At 46.0% G+C, this 25,534-nt stretch overlaps 1 protein-coding gene across 1 annotated transcript; it reads right to left on the bottom strand.

Annotated features, from left to right (window-relative positions):
* SURF4 (surfeit 4) lies at positions 1–25,443 on the bottom strand. Its single transcript, XM_084821190.1, has 6 exons — positions 25,287–25,443; positions 7,567–7,753; positions 6,622–6,698; positions 4,818–4,861; positions 3,846–4,032; positions 1–1,906 (listed from the first exon to the last, which is right to left on the bottom strand). The coding sequence occupies exons 1-6, from the start codon at positions 25,332–25,334 to the stop codon at positions 1,640–1,642; spliced, it is 810 nt and encodes a 269-aa protein (XP_084677316.1). The 5' UTR covers positions 25,335–25,443; the 3' UTR covers positions 1–1,639.
* Positions 25,444–25,534: the final 91 nt, after the last annotated feature.

The raw sequence follows: 25,534 nt of genomic DNA, 5'->3' as shown, positions 1-25,534 counted from the left end.
GCAAATCAATTTACCTATTTTTATTCTGAATACAAAATCTGGGTTATTCCAAAATTTGCAAAGTACCTTTAATAGCAGGTGAACAGGAGGCATCTCTGTGAGAAGTATCTCTTTGTAGGTGTTTGAGTTGATTGCAGATAGTAGCCAGCTGGTGGTTGTTTCCCCAACACACATACCCAGCCCTCCATTCTACACGGGACTCAGAAACTTACTTTTTCTTGAAAATGAACACTGGAATTGTCAGGATCCTCCAGAAACTTTCAAATTCCACAACATGGGACTCCTGCTATGTGCTTACCAGATTTCTATATCGCCTTGATTAGCAGGAACAGCTGAAGATTTACTGCCTCTCCACAGGAAACAGCCACCATGTCATCTTTTGCTGCTAGACAGGTTTGCTCCTTTTTGGTTCCCAAGCACTCCTGCTTGCCGACATGGTTTTTAACCATCCTTCACAGTTAGATGACGAACAGCAGATACAAGAGAGACAGTAAGAATGTCTAATACTAGAAGTTGGGGTCACCCGATGAAGCAGACTGGGAACAGAGAACCCTGTATCACAGGCAGTATCCCTATATGCACCAGTCGCTGGGGAACATGGGTGGGAGGGTGCCGTTGCACTCATACCTTACTTGTGGGCTTCCTTTCAGCATCTGTTTGACCACTGTGTTAACAGAATGCTGGATTAGACAGACCCTTGATCTGATCCGCCATGGCTCTTAAGGTGCCCTCCCAATGTTGGTCCTACAGCCCCCGTTAAACCTTGGCCGTGCTTGTTGGGGCTGCCGGGAGCTCTACACCAACAGGACAGCCACATGTTCTCTGCCTCCTGAGTGCAATTTTTCAATCTAGCAACAGCTATGATTGTAAAGTAGTAATTGCTTATAGAAGAAAATGGATTTGAATAAGCTGAGTTCTCTTGGGACATTGTTCATACTGTCCTACATCATCGAAACAGCTTATCTCTGTCTTCCTTTGCTATAAGAACTGAGGTACCAGTACAGAAACTTCCCATTAACCTTTTCTAGGTATTTTTTTCCCACCTCTGTATCAAGGGAATGATCCTCTCTGGGTTTGGTAAAAACTGTGGGTTGGGGGGGGTCGAGTCTAAAAGCCCCTTCCGACAGCACAAGCCACACTAGATCTATTACTTGGATTGTCAGTTCTCAATCTGGGAGGTGACTTTGTTTAATTGCAACAAGAATGTAAACAAAACCAAAAATAAAGATGGAACACGGTCACACTGAACGTATACAACAGGATATCTGATCACAGTAGTTTAAGGTATTTTTCTTTTAAAAAACTGTCAAGGAAATTAAAGGTGGTGGATGTGGTGCCCATATGGCATTTGGCAAGCCAGTTTCTTTGTTCCAATTTTAGGAAATTACAAAAGAGACAGAGTGCAACAGTGACTCTAGGCAAATGTTCCTTGATGAAGAATGATCTAGTATCAGATTATCAGTGCGGTCATAAACTAAAAAAATAAACAAAAATGGAATTCTCAGAGAAAAAAAGTGCCCTTGAGAAGGGAACATAGGCACATATGTAAAATGTTGACAGTTTATTTTTATTCCCCCGCTGAACCCATATTAAGAGCCAGGCCCCAGACTCTGAGATGATGTGTTTGCTGCCTCCTGCTCTACCACTCTTTTTTCTTCTCGTCCATGGAGACGCCACCAGGGCCGAGCGCCACCACAAGGAGGAGGCCTCCGATCACCGACGTGGTTTGGAAGAAGTCATACTTGAGGAAGTCATGCATGGGCTTGTAGACCGGCACGGTCCAGAAGGCGTTGAAGTAGATGTTGATGGCAAACAGCCAGATGACCAAGGTCAAGGCAGCCAGTTTGGTCTTGAAGCCGACAGCCACGAGGATGATCAAGGCCGTGCCCACGATGTTCTGGAGGATCTGTGGCAGGGGAGGGGAGAGACGGTGCATACGGATCCAGATTAGTGGTACAATGAAATGGAGCAAGCTGCCCACTTAGAATCATAGAATAGTAGGGTTGGAAGGGGCCTACAAGGCCATCGAGTCCCCCCAGAGGCCATTGCTCATACATATTCTGGTCCTAGAACCCCAGTCCTGGCTGCCAAGTGTGTCCTTGTGATACACAGTGGTGTAGTGGAGGCAGCACCAGCACTTTTTAATTAGCAGGGATGTTATCTGCCCCCACTCCCCAGACTTCCCTCTGAACTTCGCTGCAACCCTTACAGTAGCTTGGGGGGGGGGGGGGATGACTTTCCCCAGCAACAATATATTGTTCCCTGTTGTAATGCAAAGTGTTTTGGGATGGATTGGTCTGGAATGGCAATTAAGACCCATTTGTTTTACCAAAGACCTGCTCCTGGTGGAGATGAAAACTGCTAGAACCGATTGAGCCATTGAACAAAGACATGGTATTGCTAGCTCCAGATATTCAAGAGAAATTCATCAGGGCCTCAAAATCATGAGGCAGGGTCAGAAAGCACAGGACATGAAGGGGGTGCTTTTATACTCCTTCCCCCCAAATCATGAGGACTAGAAGCGTACCATTTTAATTTGAGTTCAGAGAACATGTGTATGCGCACACCTATAAATTGCATTTACATAACTAGCTACAGATGAATTAAAGGTTTCTCAGTGTTGCACAAGTGAATGTCCACTCTGGGATGCTATAGTTTCAGAGGCCATACAGAACAGAGGGCCATCCATCCCTGGTTAGGACTATATGGACCTGCCTAATGCAAAATAAGCTGTGTCAATTTTAGCCCAGCATCATATAACACTGAGGGCCAGGGGGTGGGGGTTGTAGCTTGCTCTCCTAAGAAGCTTTGTAAAGAAGTATGGGGAGGGTAGCTAAACATTCACTGCTCAAGTGGTCTTGGGGAATATTATAGGGGCTGCCAGGCTAGGCTGGGAATAGCGCAAACAGGAAGAAAGGTTTAAACTACCGGGAAAGGTTAGGCAGGTGTGTGCATTGGCCACTTGGCTGCTCATCTGGGGCTAACTGGTGCTTACCCCAGGAAACAGCTGCATAGGTGATTGAGACGATAAGGGTGCAGTCTTACGGACCGTGTCCTTGCTGCTCGGAAGCCCTGGAAGCCAGTAGGGTGGGAGGAGTGGCGTGGGCAACAGTCGCCTTCCTGTCCTCAATGGTATGTGCCAGACGGGCTTTTCAGCCCATCTAGCGAGGGTGCTTCGGAGGGGTTGGAAAAGAGGTTCGGCTATTGGGCAGTATAGAAATAAATAAAATAAGAGACTAGAGGCTAGAAGCAGCTCAGGATATCTCACATCCTGGCCTCTCCAATCCTCTCCCTGCCCACAGGAATGCCTTTCCTCTTCTTCCAAGGAACCCTGGAAGCAGCCAGCACGGTCCTTTCCGCAAGAGGTGAGAGGGGGCGGGGTCTGAGGTCAGATCTCCGACTCCCCCTGAGTGCTGTCTCTGATGTCCAACGGTTTTTCTGAGTCATCCTATGCTCCCTAGGATGCTCGCCCTGGGATTACAGGATTGCTCTCTAAGATAATGTTGTTTTTCCCACTCCAGCTATCTAAGATCTGGATGGGAGTTGCTAGGAATCGGAGCTGTGATTTAGGGAGGGGCCATAACACAGTGGTAGAGACCCTGTTTTGCACACAGAAGATCCCAAGTTCAATCCAGGTAGGGCTGGGAAAATGCCTGCCTGAAACCCTGGAGAGCTGCTGCCAGTCAGTGACAACAATACCGGGCTAGATGGACCAAGGGTATGACTCCACATAAGGCTGCTTTCTATGTTCCTGCCTCAGCATATCACTCCTCCGATTCCCTGCCGGTTAAGATGCTTGGTCACAGTTCCTAAAAGTTGAGGGCTCTAACTCTTTGGGTACTTACCGAAAAGAAGCTGACGTCGAAATGCAGCAACGTCATAAACATGAGGACTAGCAGCACCCGTCCACCCAGCTGCATGTACTGCTTCGGAGAACTTTCCCGCATGGTGGGCACACCAGCAAACATGCTTTTCCCCTCTGACCGTGACTCAGCCAATAGCAGCAGCAAACCACCCCCAAGAGCAAGGTTTCTGTAGACAGTGAGATATAGTTAGTCCAAAAAAACTACCCCAGCCAACTCAAATACCTGCGTCTTGGGTGACAAGGTTAAGGGCACAATCCTATGCATGTTTAGACAGAACAAGGTCCAACAGCTTCCAGCATACCCCAGCCAGACATGCTGGCTGGGGCATGCTGGGAATTGTAGGACTTTTTTCTGTCCAAATATGCATAGGATTGCGCCCTGAGATGCTTAAAGAATGCATTCTACTTGCCTCTGGACAGGGCCAGCATCAAAGGTAGGCATGATTGGGCACCTGCTGAGCCCCACACCCCAGCAGGGGCCCACTGGCTAAAGGCCACTGGACTTGCTCCTCCTCTTCACCTTTGCAATTTGCTTGTTCACCTGCCTCCCGCTCTGGCCCAGACAACAGAGGTGGGGAGGAGGAGGAGCAGCAGACGCCATCAGCCACTCGCTCCCTGGCTCTCTGCCTCACCAGCAAGCAAGTGGGAGCAATGTTGAGAAAGAGGAGGAGGAGCAAGAGCAGCTGGTGACCGTGGCAGTCAGACGGAAGGGGCCCATTGTGGGTGTCTTGCCCAACAGCCATCAAAAACCTGGAGCTGGCACTGCCTCTAGGTTTTTTTGATGACAAGCCTGCGAGCAAAAGTGGTTCACATCGGGCCATTCTAAAGCAGCCCTGGAGACACAAAATACACAAGGCTGTTTATAATACTGTCTCTCAGTTCTTAAGGCCATGTTTAAAAGTAAACAAATCAAAGCTGGAAGACATTTAAAAGATTAAAAAATCAGACATACCTCATCAAAAACTTCAGATCCCATAAAATGCTGTATGCAATTGTCTAGAAGGAAACAACCACACAGGTTTGAAGCCTGAAGTATGTGCAGCCATCTATTCTATGAACACGTTTTCCTTTTATGTTGAGGTCAAAGCAGTCAAATACTCCAAAAAGAACTTGCATCTGACTGCGTTTGCTCCCAATCATCCCTTGTCTCCCCCATTTAATTCATAAACTCATCTGGATAAAGATGTGTTGGTTTTGCTTATGGCATTCCATAAACTTTACAGTGGAAAGATTAATCTATATTAATGGCATTATATCAGGGGTGGGGAACTAAAGAACATAAGAGCCATGATGGATCAGACCAAGGGTCCATCTGGTCCAGCAATCTGTTCACACAATGGCCAACCAGCTGCCCATGGGAAACCCACAAGCAGGACAGGAGTGAAACAGCACCCTTCCGCCCATGTTCCCCAGCTACTGGTGTACACAGGCACACTGCCTCTGACACTGGAAGTAGCATAGAGCCACCAGGACTAGTAGGCATTGATAGCCGCCTCCTCCAGGAATTTGCCTAACCCCCCTTTTAAAGCCATCCAAATTGGTGGCCATTGCGACATCTTGTGGTAGGAAATCCCATAGTTTGACTTGGCACTGTGTGAAGCTAGGTGCTGTGTGAAGAAGTCCTTTTTGTCTGTCCTGAATCTCATACCAATGAGCTTCATGCAATGACCCCACTGGATTCTAATATTATGAGAGAGGGAGAAAAATATTTCCCTCTCCGCTTTCTCCACACCATGCATCATTTTGTACACCTCTATCATATCTCCCCTCACTCACCATTTCAGGCTTGGGGGCCATATCCAGCCCCCCTGGGGTCCCAATTCTGCCCTCTGGGGTTCCTCAGATGGTCACGCCCCAACCACCAATTGTTTGGCAATTTTCCGGCTTTTCTGCATTCCCCCCTACCCCACTCTAAAAGGTTGAAATGCCTCTCCTAAGGCTTAGTTACTGGCAGTAAGAAAATAAAGTTAATATATGCTGCTATTTTTGACTCTGCCCCTTTTGCCTTTGGCCCCACCCACCACTGGAATGCAGCCCCTGAGAGCTTCTCCACAGTGCAACTCAGCTGAAAGAGGCTCTCCACCCCTATGTTACTAAAGAAGATGGGGGCTGTGGTCAGACAAGGGGTATTGGGGGAGAGGGAGAGAAACAGGGTAGCACCTTTGCTAAAAATAAGCCTTTAATATTCATTCCACCTGGAGTCAGCCCTGACCAGAAGTCCTGGGAAGTCTACAAGCAGGACTTGAAGGGATTAGCTCTCTCCTGCTGTTGTTTCTCCTCAACTGCTATCCAGAGATATAGTGCCACCAAACATGGAGGTCAGATGTTATCATTCCCTCTAATAGCGAACTCCCATGTCTGAGTGCCGATAGAATTGGAATCAAAACGGGGGCCTTGAGAAACAAGAGGGGGGTACCAGAATACTCAAGTGAACCCCCAGGGTATGCAGAAGTGCAAATAAATAAATAAATAAAGCACACAGAGGGTAGAAAAAATCCAGCAAAAGGCTCAGTGTACAACAGTGGGACACACACTATTGCACAGTGGAATCTCTACACACCTAAATGCCAGATGGTTTGTGCATAGCAGGTTGAGTGAGGGACCTCCTGGAGGTTAAATAAGTTTAGAATGTGGTTCCCTCCTGCAAGCTGTATCTATGTTTGAGAAGCATATTAGCAGTAAGGCCATAGGGGATGAAACGGCAAGTGGTGGTTTTTCAAAGAGTTGTTGGATTCAGGTTTGTGATCATTTCTTACCTGCAATGCTATAATTCCAAATAATCCAAAACAGGCATACTGGACAAAGTTCCTGCTCAGCACTAGGATGCAACCGCCTGAAAAAGCCGGGGGTGGGGGGAGAAATCAGACAAATTAACAGGACCAGTTAACCTGTGATAGGTGCATGTATTGTGTGACCATCATGACACAGAAGTCTTGGACTGACCTGCAAAGCATTCTGCAGGCTGGCCCTGCCCCCATCTCCTGTAACCTTCATTCGGCCAACTCTACCAGTATCAGTCTCCTTAAGGCAGCCTTCCAGAACCGGGGGCCCTCCAAATGTGTAATGGGACTGCAACTCCCATAAACCCAGTTATGCTGGTTGGGGAAATAATGGGAAATTGTAGTCCAACACAACTGGAGAGCACCAAGATAAGGTCTCCTGCTCCGGTTCTCCCTTGCTTCCCCTTACACCCAGAATTCCCACCCCTTTCTCCCCTCCTCAAATCTCACATTTCCCATGAAACCTTTTGTTTAACTCCGTAGTACACATGCTCACAGGTACCTCCAAGTGCCAGCAAGCCCCCTCTCAACTCTGGCTAATTGATCTCCCTCCATCAAAATCAAAGTTCAGACCACGGATGGGGAACATCTGTCCTGCAGTCCCACCCGGCAACTTCAGGGGCCTTTATGAGCTGCCACTTGTAACAATTCCAGGGACTGAACCTGGGACATGCTGCATGCAAAATATGGCACCTACCGCTGAGTTATGGTGCCTCCCCAAACAATAATTTTCTAAGGTAGATTAGACAGAGAGAAAACCAACCTGGGGAGACTTGAATCCAGGTTTCTTATACGTAACGCCAACTTTATCTGCTGGGCAGCTGAAGCCAGGGCTTAGAATTTGGGGTGTCTTGGTTCAGAACTCAGAGCTCGATTCCCCCACCCCACAGTCTTGACCTCCAACCCCCCTGTGCCACTTACTTAACTGTCCAAAGAGATTGATGAAGACAAAGATGGAGGCCAGGAAGTAGCCACAGTTCCACGTGGCATCTATGTAGTCCCTCTGCTCACTCCACTGGAACCACATGCGGATGCCATCTTCGAGGAACGTGCTGATCAAGCAGAGGCGGGCCACGTGGGGGAGGTACTGCTTTGTCACTCGTAAGAACTACCAAGAGGGGGGAAACGCAGGTGTGAAGAATGGGCAATAGGCCCCCTATTTGCATGGGCTGGCTTCTCCAAGGAGTGTACCTCCAAGGCAAGGGCAGGCAACCCAGTGTCCTCCAGATGTTTGGACTACCACCTCCATCAACCCCAGCAAGCATGGCAGATGGTCAGGAATTCTGGGAGTTGTCACCTTTGATAGAACAATTCTCCGCTATTAATTTGTCTTTTGTAAAAGCCGTCTTAAGCCACTGTGCCCCACAAATTAATTACGCCAGCCTTCACCAACCTGGTGCCCTCCAGATGTGTTGGACTGCAATTCCCATAATTCCCAGCCAGCATGGCCACATCTGGGAATTTGAGAAAGTACTATGAGCACCACCACAAGATGGCTCCCATGGAGGATGTGGCTAGTCACAAAATGGCTGCTGTGGGGGCCTGGTTAGTCAAGGGTAGGGGAGAAATAGTGAGGCCACAGGCTGGGAGGGAGGGGGGAAAGGAAAGATTTGCTTCCTGGCCCACCCAATCTTCTTCAGTCCACAGACCTTTCCCATTTGCTCACTCTCTCACCCCTCCAAGCCTCTAGCCTCACTATTTCTCTCCCCCAACCCCTTTCCTCACTATTTCTCTCCCTTCCTAGCCCCTAGCCTTGCTCTTTCTCTCCCACTCACCCCTTTATCTTGCCATTTCTCTCCACGCCCAGCCTCTAGCCTCGCTATTTCTCTCCCCCGCACCGCTTTTCCTTGCTGTTTATCCCCTCTCCTAACCTCTAGCCTTGCGCTTTCTCTCTCCTCTTCCTCTTTGTCTTGCTTTCTCTTTCTGGCAACTGGACAGCTGATGAGTGGCAGGTTCAGGCACAGGAAGGAGAACCCAGCACCCTAATGTTTTGCAATTTTTTATTTCATCTTTTTTTTTTGAAGGCGGCAGGGAGTGTGGGTGCCACTGGAGGTGCCCATGGGCGCCACACTGGAGACTCCTGAGGCACTTCACTTTTAGAGTGGAGGAAAAAACTGTACACAAGCTGGGAAGCCACCAAACAAACGAACAGTGGTTGGAGGAAAGGGGGGAGGACCAGGGGAAGGAGGCATAGCCATTTGGGAAACCCCATAGGGCCGGATTTGGCTGCTGTATAATGTTCCATGGCAGACACTCAAGGGTTTCTTGGAAACAAGGTCCACTGTGGAAAAGGATCCCCCTTAAGGCACAACACTTGAAAATCACTGGATTAAGTAAGCATACAGAGCCTAAGATAATACTGAACTGCCCACTGTGTGCAGAGATACAATGGGTGTCTCCTCTGAGGTCAGGCATTTTGAGGTCAAAATGATCTAGCGGCAATGATCACAGTGCACAGCTGGGAAGTACTGTTAAATTCATGTCTGAACATTTGACTCAACCAAGCTACAACACAGCGCTCCTCAAAACTGACCTTTTCATTACTTTATACATACATACCCCACCGCTTAATCACAGGGATTCATAAAGAGGCTAGCAAATATAAACTTAGTCCCATAGAAGCAAAGTATGTTTCCTTGTGCATTATCAATTGTTTTGCTAACATGCTCTCAGGCATGTGTTTGCAGCCTTATCCAGAACTTTGTCATACAAGTTCTGCATCAGTTAAAGGTTTACTCTGGTATTTGAGGGTCCATCCATATAATAGCAGTGCAATAGAAAGACTATTGCACACCCCTTTGCATTTCAATTATTACAGGGATAAGAGAGCTTGTTTTATTTTTTTACTGTACTTTCTTTATATCCAGGAAGTTCTCATGAGTTTTATATTTCTATGTTTACGGCAGAGACTAACATCATGATCACCGGAAAAACCTCCAAGTTTTTTGCTGCAGCTATTAGAACAAGGTCACAGATATTAAGCGAGGTTGAATCATTCTGAGTTTGATCTTATAATACAATTTTTTATTAACAGAATGCATATGCTTTAATTTTTGCTTCGGGGTTTTTTTTTGGGGGGGAATGCCTGAAATGTTCTGTTTTCCATGGTCCGTGGAATGGAAATAAAGAAATGAAATAAAGAAACAGCTATGCACTTCCTTAGTTATTAGTACTGGTTATTCCACTCATTGCATTCCTTCAAAATACTCTGCATCGATCCCTGAAGCGCCACCCACTGGGGTGGTGCAAGGGTGCCACAAACGGCATAGACACGAGTCATGTGTAACATGCTAAGACAACGAAGGCTCCCCTGCTTCTCAGCTCAGTCGCTCAGAGGCAGAATTACATGAAAACACAGGGGGCTGCATATATAATCTAGCTTGGACTAGAGCTGTAGTTCATTCTCTGGATTCACCAAAAAAGGTTGGCCAACTCTCTTTATGAAGTCAGGACTGGTGGCAGAGGAAGGAAATACCCAACTACATGATGCTTAGGTATTACGGTAGCTCTGAATTGTAGCACACCTTAATGCAGGGGTGAGCAGCCTATCACTTTCCAGATGTTTAGTCCCACAAGTCCCATCAGTCTTAGCCAGCACAGCCAATGGTGAGGAATGCTAGGAACAGTAGGCCAAAACATCTGGAGGGCCACAAGCCTTCTCTTGTGCTTACTGTGTACCATGGTGGATAGAAAAACATGATTTTTCTGTTGTAAGTTAATTTTAAAAAATAGCCTTGTTACAAGTAAACCTAAATATAACCATGTTAAACCTATATGTCTAATCTCTCAAAAATGAATTGGTGCCCCCCTATCAAAATACATTACGGTAAAGGCTGCTTTTCTGTAGAAATGAAGAACAATGGGGGAAATATGATACAATTGATCCTATATTATATTGTTACTTTGGGGGCCGGGGGCCAGCAAGTACAGGAATCCAGTCCCTGGCTCCAGGAAATGCCACCAGTAGATCACTAGGAGGATCAACCACTGTGACCATCTGGGTAAAAAAAAACGCCTATTTTTATTCTTTTTAATTAGGGATGGGCAAATTTCTGGTTCATGTAGCTTTTGCATGTTGGTTCCATCCCATTTCTTCATTAATCGGTTATTATTTTTTTTAATCAGCATGAAAAATCGCATTTTAAAAACCCACACATTTCTAAACGTATTTTCCCTCAAAATCCATGCTTCTAATCTGTTGTTGTTGTTCAGTCATTAAGTCGTGTCCGACTCTTCGTGACCCCATGGACCATAGCACGCCAGGCCTTCCTGTCCTCTGCTCTCTCCCCGAGTGTGCTCAAGTTCATATTCATTGCATCAGTGATGCTATCCAGCCCTCTCATCCTCTGCCGTCCCCTTCTCCTTTTGTCTTCAATCTTTCCCAGCATCAGGGTCTTTTCCAGTGAGTTTTCTCTCCGCATTAGGTGGCCAAAATATTTGAGCTTCAGCTTCAGTATCTATCCTTCCAATGAGCAGTCAGGGTTGATTTCCTTTAGAATGGACTGATTTGACCTCCTTGCAGTCCAGGGGACTCGTAAGAGTCTTCTCCAGCACCACAGTTCAAAAGCATCAATTCTTCGGCGCTCAGCCTTCCTTATAGTCCAGCTCTCGCAGCCATTTTTATCCTTTTTTAAAGCCAAGAACTGCATTGGAATATATGGAAAATGTGAAACCTGACGGCTAGCCTAGTTCCCATCAATGCATTAGTCTGAGCTAAGCATCTGCAATTTATTCAGTCCTCAAATTATAAGTATTAACCTAAGAAAACAAAGACATTTCCTTTAAATCTTATGAAAAATAAACCTCTCTGCAACTAAGTACCAGCTTTAGAATTTGGAAAGTTTGTGGACACCAGACAGATCAATAAAGGCACACGTACAAAGAAACACAGGCTGCAATGAGGAAAGCTTTGGGTTGTTAGTTCCATTGTGCTTCTGGGTGGGAGTGAGGCATGGAAGTTATGCAATATAAGAGAAGGAGCAGAAGTGAAACAGAAAGCAGCAACGCTGGAAAGAAATATATCCTCCTAGTTCAGCCTTCTCCAACCTGCTGCTCCATGTGCTGGGTGCTGTAGTCCCAGGTTGAGGAAAGTTGCCCTAGATAGTGCAAATATTCTACTTGTTCTATATTGACCCTGCAAATATTCTATTCAGCTGTAAATTAGCATGCTTTAGTGGTTAAGATTAGCAAATTGGTAAGCATTGTGTTCAGGAAATACATGACGTCTCCACTGGGAAACTTGATTTAAAATCAATTATTTAAAGAGCAGCTGGTATTTCGGGCAATTTAAATTGCCAATTTAATACCACCTTCATTTAAATCAATACATCCTGCTGTGTACACTTCAATTCATCTTGCCATAGACATATATCCAATGGAGACACGCCAACCAAGGATCAATGCTCATGGTAAGGAGATTTTAAACAAAAGTTGTTCAGAGGCATTTGACAGCATCTACATTAAGACCATAACATTAAAGTTGACCCCACTGCATAATATCAGAAAGGTCTTATTTATTTATTGCATTTATATCCTGCCCTTTTTTCTCCAAGGAACCCAAGGTGGCACACATGACCCTCCTCCTCTCCATTTTTTCCTCACAACAACAACAACCCTGTGAGGTAGGTTGGACCAAGAGTCTGTGACTGGCCCAAAGTCACCCAGTGAGCTTCCATGGCTGAGGGGGGACTAGAACCCAGATCTCCTGACTCCCAGTCCAGGACTCTAACCACTACCCCACACTGGCTACACCAGTTGCAAAGCCTGGAATGACGGCAGTGCATGTGGAGAAGATAAATGTGTTTCACAGATGAAGTAGTACATCTGAAGTAATTACAGATGAAGTAATGTACATGCTTTTCCTGGACCTGTATAATTTCAGAATGGTGCATAAGAGCATGAAATCCAGGATCTGAAATAACCTAGCTGGGCCACTGCTGGTCATCGCCCTCCAAGGTAAAGGTAGTAGGTCTGTGCTCTACTTAACTCAGTTGAATTGTCCTGGCTCTCCACCTCCCAAGGAAGCTCTGACAGTATAGTTCTGTAAAACGGCTAAAGCAGACTTGCAAAAAGCTACTCACCTCAGGAAAGTGAAGGATCATTTCCAGGCGACCAGGCAGGAAAAGTTTTGTAAACTGGAAGAGAGTTGATCTCCCCACCCCTTCTTTCCAGCTGCTACAAATGAGACCTCAGCCAGCACGATCAATAGGCATTGTTATCCAAAACATCTGGAAGGCTGCGGAAGGCTGAACTATATGGGCACGCCTCATTTAGTTTCCAGATTTCAAACAATGTAAATATACCTTCTTCCCTCTAGATTTCTACCTAGCCACTCAGGGCTGTTTTATACAACCTGCAAAAACCAAGGGATAAAGATCTTCCTGGATTGTAACATTTACAGATGCAAGTGTGTGGAAGGGGGGTTGAATGCTCCCTCCAAGTAAAAACAAAACATCTCCCTGCACATTGAAAAAAAACTCTTACCCTTCTCCCCAACACGCTATTTTTCTATACATAGAGTTAAGCGAATGTGCACACACATGCAAGCTCTTGCATTCTGAAATTATACAGGTCCAGGAAAAGCTTTACCACTAGATTCTGTGGATGGCATAAACTGGCCCTCACAGGAAGCTTACAGATGAAGAGATATCTTCATGCTGCTTTATTAAATATGGTTGCTGGTGAACCCATCAGCAGGGGAAAGTTGGACAGATGAAAACTACACCGTGAATAATACCAGGCAAGCAAGCTTTATCACCACAGTCACCAACTCCTGAAATCCTTCATGCTACAAGACAGTAATTTATGCAGCCTTCCTAGTTAAAATGTAAATGCTGAAATTGCCACACACACATCACAAAATGTAAAGCAAGCAAGTCAAATTCAGGTGTGCATGTGCATGCACACACACACACCAATTCATGACTCGCACACAGAATTGTACTTGGGGATAGTACTAACCAAGGAAATCGACAAGAAGAGAAACTAGATGAACAGCATTGGGCACAGTTTTGCAATTCACCTGGGATTTGAATTTTGCAAGAAATCTGTCACAGATTTGCCAACTGACCTGGTACCCTGAACACCTTTAATTGCATGTTTAAAACCATAGCATGGTTCTAGCCTTCATGGATATATTTGGCAACAGTGTGGTGGTCAGAGTGTTGGACTGGGACTCAGGAGTTCTGAGTTCTAGTCCCCACTGGGCCAGTCACTAACTCTCAGCCTAACCTACCTCACAGAGTTGTTGTGAGGATAAAATGGAGAGGAGGAGGACCATGTAACCCACCTTGGGTTCCTTGCAAGATATAAATGTAATAATAAAAACATAAAAATTAAAACATGCTAGAACTGATCCTGCTGAAGCTTGCCAAGATTAAGAACATAAGAAGAGCCATGCTGGATCAGACCAAGGGCCCATTCTATTCACACAGTGGCCAACCAGCTGTTGACTGGGAACCCACAAGCTGGACACAAGTGCAACAGCACCCTCCCACCCATGTTCCCCAGCAACAGAGGTATATACAGAGGCATACTGCCTCTGGTACTGGAGTCAGCACATAAGCATCAGGACTAGTAGCCACTGATAGCCTTCTCCAGGAATCTGTCTAACTCCCTTTAGGGTGGGGTTAGACAAATTTTGATCATTTACACACTAGCTGCTTTGTGTGAAGCATCTTTTTAGAAAACTTTGACAGAGGCCAGATTTTCTGGTACATAACAAAGGGAGCATGTTTTTTCCCCTGAAGCTTCTGTGCCAAAGAATGCACTGAGCCAGTGAACGGAGTACCTGTACCTGCGGGGGAAACACATTAAGGAAATAAAGGTATTAGATTGGAGACGACAGCTTCCTCTCTCCCAAGCCAAGTCATTAACACCAGACAGCAGGACTTAATGCTGACAGCTTGGCTGCTAATAAGGTTATATGAATGGCATGCCAAACTCTGTAGTGGAAAGAGTCTTTGGAGTAAGACAGACATAACCATTTTGGAGCAGCGGAACTAGCCTGGAAGCACCGTGACTACATTCAGTTCAGATCTTCATTTAATTCTCTCCAGGGTCAAGCTTGGGAGTGCAGCAGTTCAAGTCTGAAGCAGAAATTGACCGTGCAAAGTGCTCAGTGGCTGTTTTGCAAAACAGTCACACAAATAAATCAAGGCTCAGATCCAGATTTACACTGGATCAACTGCACTGACTGAAGTGGATTTCCCTTCCATCTCCTTTCTTTGGCAGCCCCTGAAAAAGCTACACCGAGAGTCAGGAGACCCTGCTGAAGGCGGGGGGGATCCGTGGTGTGGGGAAGTAGGGGGATCCCCAAAAATTGGGTGAAGGGACCTTTCTCTCATGGAAGGACGCTTCCTCTCGCAGAAGACAGATGCTGGATCCAACCCATTATGTCTGTCTTTATCGTTACATACATTTATTTAGGAATGAGCAAGCTATGTCGTTAAAGGCAGCTGCCGGCATGATCACATCACTCCAGTGCTGAAGGAGTTGCACGGGCTACCGGTTGTTTTCTGGGCCAAATTCAAGGTGTTGGTTTTGACCTTTAAAACCCTATACGGTTCCGGCCTATCTCAAGGGGCGCCTCCAGCAACACCTGACAAGCTAAACAAGGTCAGCCTTGGATGGCCTTCTCTCTGTTCCATCAGCCAGGACAGCTAGGCTGGTGAGGACGAGGGAGAGGGTCTTCTCTGTGGTGGCCCCCACTCTGTGGAACTCCTTCCTTAGGGAACTCCGCCATGCCCCTCTTTAATGAGCTTCCGCCACGCACTGAAAACTCATTCAGGCAGACTTTTGGGGTGGGTTAGGGTATTTTTAAATAATGTTTAATGTGTAATTTTACTGTTTTAAATTGTACTGCTGTACATTGCCCAGAGTGGCCGGGCGACTGGCCAGATGGGCGATTAAGACATTTAATTAATTAATTAATTAATAAGAAAGACAAGATGGGTAGCAGTCAGCGCCAGCTCCAGGTTTTTGAGGGCCCTTAGGCAAGACACGCTCAATGGGCCCCCTCCCTCTGTAAGTACACCTTCTCACCAGCTGCTTTTACTCCTCCTCCTCCCTATCACTTGCTTGACAGGCACAGAGCCTGGGAACAAGCAGGCTGTGGCATCTCCTGCTCCTCCTTCTCACCACCACAGTTGCCTGGGCCAGAGTGAGTCAGGTGGATAAGCAGGTTGCAATAGGAAAGAGGAGGAGCAATTCTGGGGGCTGTTGTTGGTGTGCCCCTGCTGGAGTGTGTGCCCTCAGCAGGTGCCCAACCATGCCTACCTTTGACACCGGCCATGGCAGAAGTGCATCACTATGCACAAAGATGCACAGACGACACCTCAGGGTGTGATCCTGCTGAACAGAGGCTGGATTTTGCCCAGTGTCAAGAGCAGGGGGCAGATTTTATCAGCACCATAGCGGCCATGGGTGTAGGAACTTCCCAGAAGAGTGGCTATAAGGGAGGGCAGGAAAAAATTATGGAATATCCTCCCAAGAGAGGTCCGTCTGGCCCTTTCTTTGCCCACTTTTAAGCATATATTGAAAACTTTTATTTTAGTAGGCATTTCTTAGTTAAGGCCTCTCAATGGTATATTTTAATGCTGCTATTTCTGTTGCTCGTTGGTTCTAGGATTCCATTTCAGATTATGTGTTATTGCCCTGTTTTAGCCTCAAACGCCACCTTGGAGTGATCTTATGCCAGGAAGCTGGCATATAAACTGCAAAATAAATAAAAATAAGTACCTGGAGAGACTCTAGCCTTGCATAGGGCACACCTCTCCTCACTTCCTTGCTTCGGTTTTCAGAAAGAGCAGTTCTCACTGCTGAGGGAGAGATGGTAGCAGTATCTTTCTAGAGCTAGTGGTGGTACTACTGTCTATGTCTATTCACATAGGCAAATTCTTGCTAACTCCGAGAATGAGCAAGGCACGCAGGTTTTAAAATATCCATGCTATATAAATGATAGCCACAACAGCACTTTTCTGCTGTCTATACCAGGAGTGCAGAACCAATTCTGACCCTCCAGGGGGCTAAATCCAGCCATCCGGGGTTTCTCAGATAGCCATACTGCATTCCCCGGAACCACTGGTCAATTGGTGCAGTTTTATTCCCCATTCTAAAAGGTTGGGATGCCTCTCCTAAAGCTTCATTACTGGCAGAAAGAGCTTTAAGGTAAAATATGCTGATATTTTTGGTACCTTGTCTCTGCCCCTTTGGCCCCACCCACCACTGGAATGCTCAGACTGAAAGTTGGCACTGCTGGTCTATACCTTGATTACTAGGTTCTCTCCCCCAATCCCCGCAAAATAATAGGGCTGATGCGGGTGAGCCTCTTAGGAAATTCAGTAAATTATGTGAAAAATCCTAACTAAATCAACCATTGGTCTAACCTGGCAAGACCCACCCCCAAATCGATAATTATCCTTAATTATCCCATGTGGGCTTGTATAACGCTAGTTATACAGGGCCGTGTGGGATAAATAATATAAGGCAAGAAACAACAGATGACTGGGTAACCTCTCAGCAAACACAGACTCTCTGTTTTAAACACAAGCATTGCACAGGCATTTGTCATCCTCATGTACCACTCCCTTAGATATCTCCTTCTGTCATCTCCTACTATAACTCTGCAGGCAAGCAATTTTCGAGGAAAAGCAACCAACTCATTACGTTCTTCAACAATGGCTATTACAACCGGGGCTGGATTTCTACAGAAACAGACGCAACAAAGAGAGACGGAGAGGGAGAGACCTGTTCTGCCTAAATCTCACGTAGCATCTAGGTTCCTTACCAGGAGAAACACTGGAAGCAGCACCCAGGGGTTCACTCTCTTGTAGGTTGTCATAACCAGGACTGTGTGTGCGCTGTAATTCCATGTAAGCACAGAATGTGGCATAAGGCACAGAACCCAGCTTCCACAGAATCTCAGCTGTCATTTATTTCTTTTTAAATGGAGCAAGTTTCTAGCCCTTCTGGCTGTGAAAATATGTGTGCTGGCCATGCCTGCTGAAATCTCAAGACACCAGAGGTAGCTGAAAAACATTCCCAGTAACTGGGGGATGGCTTCAGTGCCCTTGCCCTTCCCTATGAATACCAAAGCTAGATTAAACGACTCCTGCAATTTTTGCATAAAATAAGAGAAGTTATACACGTTCCCTTGATTTATATAATTTATACCAGAGGTGTAAAACGTCTTTCAGCCCAAGGGCCAAATTCCATTCTGGGGAAGCTCTCGGGAGCCACATTGCAGTGGTGAGAGGAGCCAAAGGCAGTAGGAGCAGGGCCAAACACCAGAAATACCAGCATCTTTAGCTTAAAGCTCTTTCGGCCCATAACTAGGCCTTAGGAGAGGCATTTTGGGCTTTTAGAATGGGGAAAGATCTGCTGAAAAGCTCGGAAACCACCAAACAGTAGTTGGAGGAAAGGTGGTGGAGCTAAGGAAGTGAGCTTGGTCCTCTGGGGAACCCCAGAGGATTGCATTGGGACCCCCTGAGGCTGAAGTTCTGCTGCACCCCTGATTTGTACAGATTCTTGCATTCAGCCTTTTTGGGTGCAGTTTTTGTTTGCTTGCTTAACATGGAACCTTCAGTCACAACTGGAGGTCCAAAAATGTGGTCATCAGCAGCAACCGTAAATCCCTTCTTTGTAACCAGCTGGTCCTGGACGCCCAGTACAAAGCAGAAGAGCCCTCTCTTCCCCCAAGTACTCTGTGCATATTAGAAGATCTCCAGGGGAGGGGTGGATTTGGTGGCAGCCCCAAGTAATGGCTGGTTACCAAGGCCCGCCAAGATTCGGGAACCCCTGATCAAAACACACACCCAATCACGGCACCACGTTTTCCCTTTAGAGTATTTTATTTTATCATACTCTGCAACAGGGCAGCACAAATCGGACCAGAGTTGCCAACGAATCCAAACATTTTAATTAGCATGCCTGATTTTGCCCCTTCAGCCATCTAAACAAGCTTCAATTAAGCCCCAGATTAGATGTTTTTCAGGAACTGATGCTTATAGATTTGCACAATTGGCATTTGTGTATTACACCCACCCACGTAACCTGCTGTTATGTACATCTCTGCACTCCCATAAAGTTGTATGGTTTTGCATTGTAGCAGTATAGGTGGTGGTTCGCATGTCTACTAGGGAGAGGTGCGTAGAGAAGAGGAAATTATCTGGAGGAGTTGGCAGAGGAATTAACTCGTTGGCAGAAACCTAACAGTTGGTTTGCTATTAAATGGCAAGATACTGGCAAAACACTCAAGGAGAGCGTGGAGACACAAACTGTCTTTGCAACCATGGCAGACTTCCATCAGTGTTGCTAGAATTCAGGGTTTATATAAACACCAGGGCTAAACTACACGTTCCATTTCAACTGTGCAGAATTTATGCCCCATGGCCCTTTTTTAACTCAGCAAGGTGCTTCAGAAGCAGCAACGGAATGTGGAGAAGCATCCAGGAGGAGGGCTCTTAACGCTTTCTCCAAATCGCCTCTCCCCTGTCATCATGTAGTGGTCTGAGTGCTAATCCCACAATGGGGTTTTGAACATACATTTGAAGCAAACATGAATTTGAAATATTGGAGAGCAATTCTGAGTGCAGGGGGGAAAGGGGAAATGACAGACAGGAGTTTAGTGCCCCCTCCCCCTGCACTCCTCCCAAAATGACGGTTAAAGCTAAAAAGGGTGGGGGGAATAGTGCTACAGATACATGCATTTCCATGTAACACGTATGGCTGCAGACTGCCCACTGGACTGGGAACACACGGTACAGTTGTCCAGCAACGGTACAGTTGTCCAGTTGTCCAGAAATTCAATGTAAAACAGCAAAATCTTGATACAGTTAGTCAAATCTCTTCAAATTAAGTTTATTTAACATTAAACCTGAATTGGAATTAAGTAATTGCCACACGCTGTTTTTAATTAGTCACCAATGCCTTTGCACACCTTTGGTTGTATCTCATGTTAGTCTCTCTTAAGTCCTATTCATTTCAATGGGTTTACTCCAAGGAAGACTAACATGGGATACAACCCTTTGACTCAAATACTTGAAGGGAAGAGTAGATTTACATCTACATCTATGCAGCTACAGTCTGCATATTTCCCCCCATAAATAGAAGAGCTAGAGACTTAAAAAAATGAAACCTGAAAATTTGGGAAGGGAGCCTGGAACACCTGTAAGTGCAGGCAGAACCTAAAAGACTCCCTCATGGGGTTATCTATCTCTATCTAAAAGTATTTCTTTAAGGGTAGAACCATTTCAAGGCAGCATACAAGACAGAATTCACACAAAGTGGATGCAATAAAAAATCCATAGAAACATATTTCAGTAACATCCATAAAAGCAGAGATTGCCAATTAAAATAATATAAAACTAAACTTATCAATAAAAACCAATGGCCCTGACTTCAGGAAAGGCCAGAAAAACAGGCAGATCTTCAGAGCTTTCCTAAAGATGCGCAAAGAAGGGGCCTGATGAACCCCTGATGAAAATTGATTCCAGCAGTGCAGGCCACCACTGAGAAGGCCCTCTCCCTTGTCCTCACCAGCCTAACCACCACTGGTTAGTCTCACCACTGGTTAGGTGAGAAGGGCCTCCACTGATGATCTCAGAGTGCAGGCAGGCTAGTACAGGCAATAGCCCTCTGTGGCAGGTAAGAATCCCGCTGACAGTAATGTAAATTACATAGCTTGCGCGCATCTACCCAAAAGCAGCCCTGCCATTGCAAACAGGCTACCCCACCTTGTTCCCATATGGTGGAAGGCATAAATTGACTAGGAATTAAGTAGCCTCATTAGTACTTGGACTAAGCAGGTCATGTGTAGACACACACCCTTATTTCCATCACCTCACCACTAGGGAATGGGAGTATGTGGCTTAAGAAGATGTACCTACTTAAAATGCATAATCAGTGCAAACAAAAAATAAGGTTATTTTTAGAGGAAGCCATTCTGGGAAGGGCAAGAAATATCTTCTCCTGAACAATTCGCCTTTCAGATGGAGCATTTCAGTGGCCCCATCTTGCAACCAGTGTAAACAGCCTCACAGGAATAAGCAAACAGATACACATACATACATTTAACTATTCTTTAAGGACAGACTTATAAAATTGGGCAGAAGATGGAGACTCATGCATCAGGTACCCTCCTGCTTTTAAGGGACCTGCTGCAGAATTACAAAAATGCTTGTTATCTGCTCAGCTGAAGGCAACTCAGAGGGGTTGCTTGTACTGTGGGCTATTAAAGGTGAACAGTACCCTATTGTATCTCCAACTGTGCATATACTTACTGTTATTTATGTAGCACTGTTAGCATACACAGCACTTTGCAGAATAACAGCAAGGAAAAGACTATCCATGCCTTGAGGATAACAAACAAAAGAAAGAGAGGAGAACCAAGGCCTGGGAAAGAAATAAACATGGGCAGATGTGACTGCTTTTTGGTAAGGAATGAGGGCTGTGTATGTAGGGGCTCAGCAAAAGAAGTGGATTCTGTAAGAAAGGGGAGAGGGGGAGAGGTAGCAAAGAGGGCATAAGGGGCAAAGAAGAAAATGGGCAGTTATTTAGATTAGCACAAGTACAATACAGTTGGAGAACAAGGCTTGTGAGCAGGGATATGTGAAAAAAGGCAAATTCCATGTTAGGCATAATTAGGAAAGGGATTGAGAACAAAACCGGCAAGATCATACTGCCCTTATACAAATCTATGGTATGACCACATTTGGAATACTGTGGTACAGTTCTGGTCATCACACCTAAAAAAAAAAAAAAACGGTATTGTAGAGTCTGAAAAAGTGCAGAAAAGGGCAACTAAAATGCTCAAGGGGCTGGAGCAACTCCCTTATGTGGGAAGGTTACAACGGCTGGGATTGTTCAGCTTGAAGAAAAGGTGAGTGAGGGGAGACATGACAGAGGTATACAAAATTATGCATGGTGTGGAGGGAGTAGATAGGGAGACATTTTTCTCCCTCTCTCATAATACTAGAACTCAGTGGGGTCATCCCATGAAGCCAATTAGTGGGAGATTCAGGGCAGATCAAAGGAAGGACTTCTTCACACAGCACAGAGTTAAACTACGGAATTTGCTTCCACAAGATGTAGCAATGGCCACACTTTGGAAGGCTTTAAAAGGGGATTGGACAAATTCCTGGAGCAGGTGATCAATAGCTACTAGTTCTGATGGCTCTATGCTACTTCCAGTGTCAGAGGCAGTATGCCTGTGTACACTAGTTGCTGGGGAACATGGGCGGGAGGGTGCTGTTGCACTCATGTCCTGCTTGTTGGTTTCCCATGGGCAGCTGGTTGGCCACTGTGTGAACAATGCTGGACTAGATGGACCCTTGGTCTGATCCAGCAAGGTGGTTCTTATGATATATCAAGAATTGAGGGAAGAAGGATAAGGTAAGGCAGTGCTTTGGGAAGCTTTACGCTGGTAGGCTGCCTGCGGCCTGACAGCCACACAGGCCTAACTTCAGAAGGTCTCTGCAAGCCATCAGTTCAGACCTCTGGCAAGAGCCATATGTTCCTCCCCACCCAGCAAACTGCAGAGAGAAGAAGAGAGAGAAAAGAGGCCACCAGCCTGTGTCCCTCCCACAGGAAAGAGGTGCCCAATCCCTGCTGTTTGGTAATAGCGTTTGGGCTGGGTGCCAAAAGGGAATAGAAAGCTAGCATCGGGATATGAGGAGGGGTCTCAACAAGGAGAGAGGCTGGGTCTCTGTTACCACTTAGTCAGTATTTACGTGCTTGCCTAAGGATACTTGAGGTGCAGTCCTATGCATGATTAGAGAGAAAAAAGTCCTACAACCCCCAGCATGCATAGGATCGAAGCTTCAGTAAATTCAGAGGCGAGCCAGGGCTTTCCTGGAGCATGGCAAGCAATTCAGCGACCATGCTGTGTTCTTTACAGTACATCCCTAAGCAGGTTTGCTCAGAAGCAAATCCTACTGACTCAGTGGGACTTACTCTATCATAAGCATGCTCAGGATCGCTGCCCCTAGAAAAATTCTGGAGCATTTCATAAAGTTGTCTGTTGGGACAACATAGAGCTCCAATCAAGCCGCTAGCTCTGGACCTTTCAATGATCTAGGTCTTATATTCTCTATCTGCCAAGACAACTGAGGTCACCACCGCTAAGTCTCAGATAGTTTTTTACACTGGGGTAAATAAAGGTCACACAGTTAATGTATTTGTTATCAAGGGATATTGTCCCTTTTTCAAACCAAGGACTGCAAGTTACACACTCAAATTACTACCCTGGAGTAAAAGAATCACAGGGTCTGTACCCTTTTGTAAAGAAGATACACAACACTAGTTTGTTCATGATGTACTAGATAGGTGAAGCAGCTTAAAGCGTTGCCCGTCGCAGACATATGGTTTACATCAGAGTGCCAGACATGTCTCCTGGTGAGATAAACCTCTACCAGGACAGTTTACACAGGATTATGAGATAATGCCAGATTGTCTTTTCCTTTGTTCAAAGCTGTGGAAACACAAAAGTGTGTGCCTCTCCCCTATCTTTTGCACACCTGAATGTTACTGGTGAGCAAAGCAATCTTTCATCAGCCAGCTGCTATGCCACTGGTCTTGTTTAATTTCAACACCATCTGAACATTTTGTTTTTAAAAGGATACCAGACAAATAGCATGGACCAGCTCTCTTCTCATCATTGGCTACAGGATGCCACAAGAGGATCTGTGGCAAAGAAACTGGAGTTTCATTCATTTGGGCAGATGATGGATAGAGAGAAAAGTTTTCAGCCAGTCTTTTGATCCAGAGGGGAATATGGAAATCGGGCTCTTCTGTCTAATACAGGGGTGGGCTTGTGACCCTCCAGATGGTCTGGCCCACAATTCCCATGATCCCTCCCCACTGGCTATGTCAGCTTAGGCTGATGGGAGTTGTAGGCCAAAACATCTGGAGAGCCACAAGTTGCTCACCCCCAGCTCAAGAGGGCCACAAATTGCCCACCCCAAGTTACACTCTTTATTCTATTACACAATTCTATGCATGTTTAGACAGAGAAAAGGCCTACTACTCCCAGCATACCCCAGCCAGCTGGCTGGGGTATGCTGGGAGTAGTAGGCCTTTTCTCTGTCTAAACAAATATAGGATTGCACCCTAAACAACTTCTGCATGAGATTGTTTTTTGTTTTCACTGTGGAGACTGGAGAGCTATACAAGGGTCTGGTTTCTTCACTATTCTGGTAGAAAAGCCTTATAAAGCTTTGGGGTTATACATCCTTGATTACTACCCAGCTATAAACACCCAGAGGCAAATGGTTATCATACTACAAATACATTGATCAATCTCCCCTCCCCTTTTGCCCAATAGTTTTACAAGTTTGTGGCCTCTGAGAAACATCACCCTACATCTGATCATCCATTATTTGGGGGGCCTAGAGGTCATATCCCCATCGCACAAAATGTGGAAAGAAAGAAGGCAATTCCTCTCGAAGATGCTTTCAATAAAAGGGGAGGGGTTGGTTCTTTGTACCCCACTCCAAAAACTCAAGGATAAAAAACATTAAATGGCTCACACATGTCCTTTCTATAAAGAGAAAGATGTAGGGGGAGGGAGAGAATATGAACTCCTCATATTCCAGAACCCTATGGTTAGTAACCACACATTAATTTCACATTCTCTCCCCATATACACACAGTCTCGCTAATAAATAACAACATTCCAAAATATAGAAATTCTAAAGAAACCACACATCTAATTCACCATTTTATGGAAATGCCAAAATATCATTCCCCCCTCAAGCCAGGATATTACTGACAGTAAGGCAAGGAGGAGGCAACGCAAACCTTTTCTGAACACATATTACTGATACACACACACACCCGAATATCCTTACAATCATGGCCTCTAAAACCCAGAAGCAGACAAGTCAACATCAGTAGCAAAATACATCAGAAACTGATCTTCTCGCCCACAATTATCTAGACTTATGGTCTCTTTGACGGGAAAGGTGGAAGACGCATGAGCCATTTGCTTATTGATTAGAGTACTAATAGGGCAGGGTTGCTCATAGAAGCCGATCTGACTGAGCCCCAATTGTTATAGGTACAAAAGTTAGGAAACTGAAAAAAGGAGTCCAAGTCACCCTATCCCTCTTGAATGAGACACCGCACTGGTTTACCATTCTGTGCGCGTATGTACTAAGAAAGGAGAGATCGAAGCTCCAATAGGTGAACGAACCAATCTCTTCCCCCCCCCCCCCGCATTTTAGATTAGATCACTGTTAGCCGCCTTGAGCACCATGCGGAGGGGGGTGGAAAGGCGGGGATATAAATGAAATAAATAAAGGTTGCTGAATGGTGTCCCTCAGTTTTTACAGGGGGAAAAGGAGGGGCAGACCTCCGATTCTCCTGAGGGTAGATCCTATGAGATCACTGATGTCCGGAGGCGGGGGGGCTGGGGCGGGGAGAGATCATTATCGATCAGCCCCTTTCCCTCCTCTCCTCTCCCCTTTTCTTTTCTCCCCTGGCAGGCAAAAGATCTCAGCCAGCGCCACCCTTCCGAGATATAATAATAAAAGGCACATGAATGAAAGGATGGAAACCTCCCCACCCCAAAAACTCTCCGCAATCCCATGTGTTGCAGGCCTTCCACCTAAGTGGATGTGGGGGAAAGAGGAATCCGCACCCACCTGGTCAGCGAAATCCTCGGCGGTGCTCATCAGGTCGTTCTGCCCCATGGCTGCGAGGTGGGCGCTGCGGATGTGGAAGAGGGGAGGAGGAGCGGGGGGTGCTCAGCGCCTGGGAGACCCGACTCGCGCACATACACGGGCGCGCTCGCACGCCCCCAGACCCTCTAGCGCTGGCTGCCGCTATTGCAAGCCTGCACAGGAAGCGGCTGGGCTGCTGCCCTCGCCTTGCGACTGCCACGTAGGCCAAC

This window comes from Heloderma suspectum, chromosome 14 (genome assembly GCF_057233095.1).
Source record: "Heloderma suspectum isolate Gila_16-S chromosome 14, 16-S_ref, whole genome shotgun sequence".
Taxonomy (NCBI): domain Eukaryota; kingdom Metazoa; phylum Chordata; class Lepidosauria; order Squamata; family Helodermatidae; genus Heloderma; species Heloderma suspectum.
The sequence above is the reverse complement of the archived record's forward strand: the minus strand, read 5'-3'. Positions and strand labels throughout refer to the sequence as shown.

What these genes read in the sequence shown, in the direction of transcription:
- SURF4 (XM_084821190.1), bottom strand. Translation starts at nt 25,334, where the DNA reads ATGGGGCAGAACGACCTGATGAGCACCGCCGAGGATTTCGCTGACCAG. An exon ending in CAATCTCTTTGGACAGTTAA is followed by an intron (nt 6,699 to 7,566) that starts GTAAGTGGCACA and finishes CGGCTTTTTCAG; the next exon opens with GCGGTTGCATCCTAGTGCTG. An exon ending in TTGGAATTATAGCATTGCAG is followed by an intron (nt 4,862 to 6,621) that starts GTAAGAAATGAT and finishes GTTTCCTTCTAG; the next exon opens with ACAATTGCATACAGCATTTT.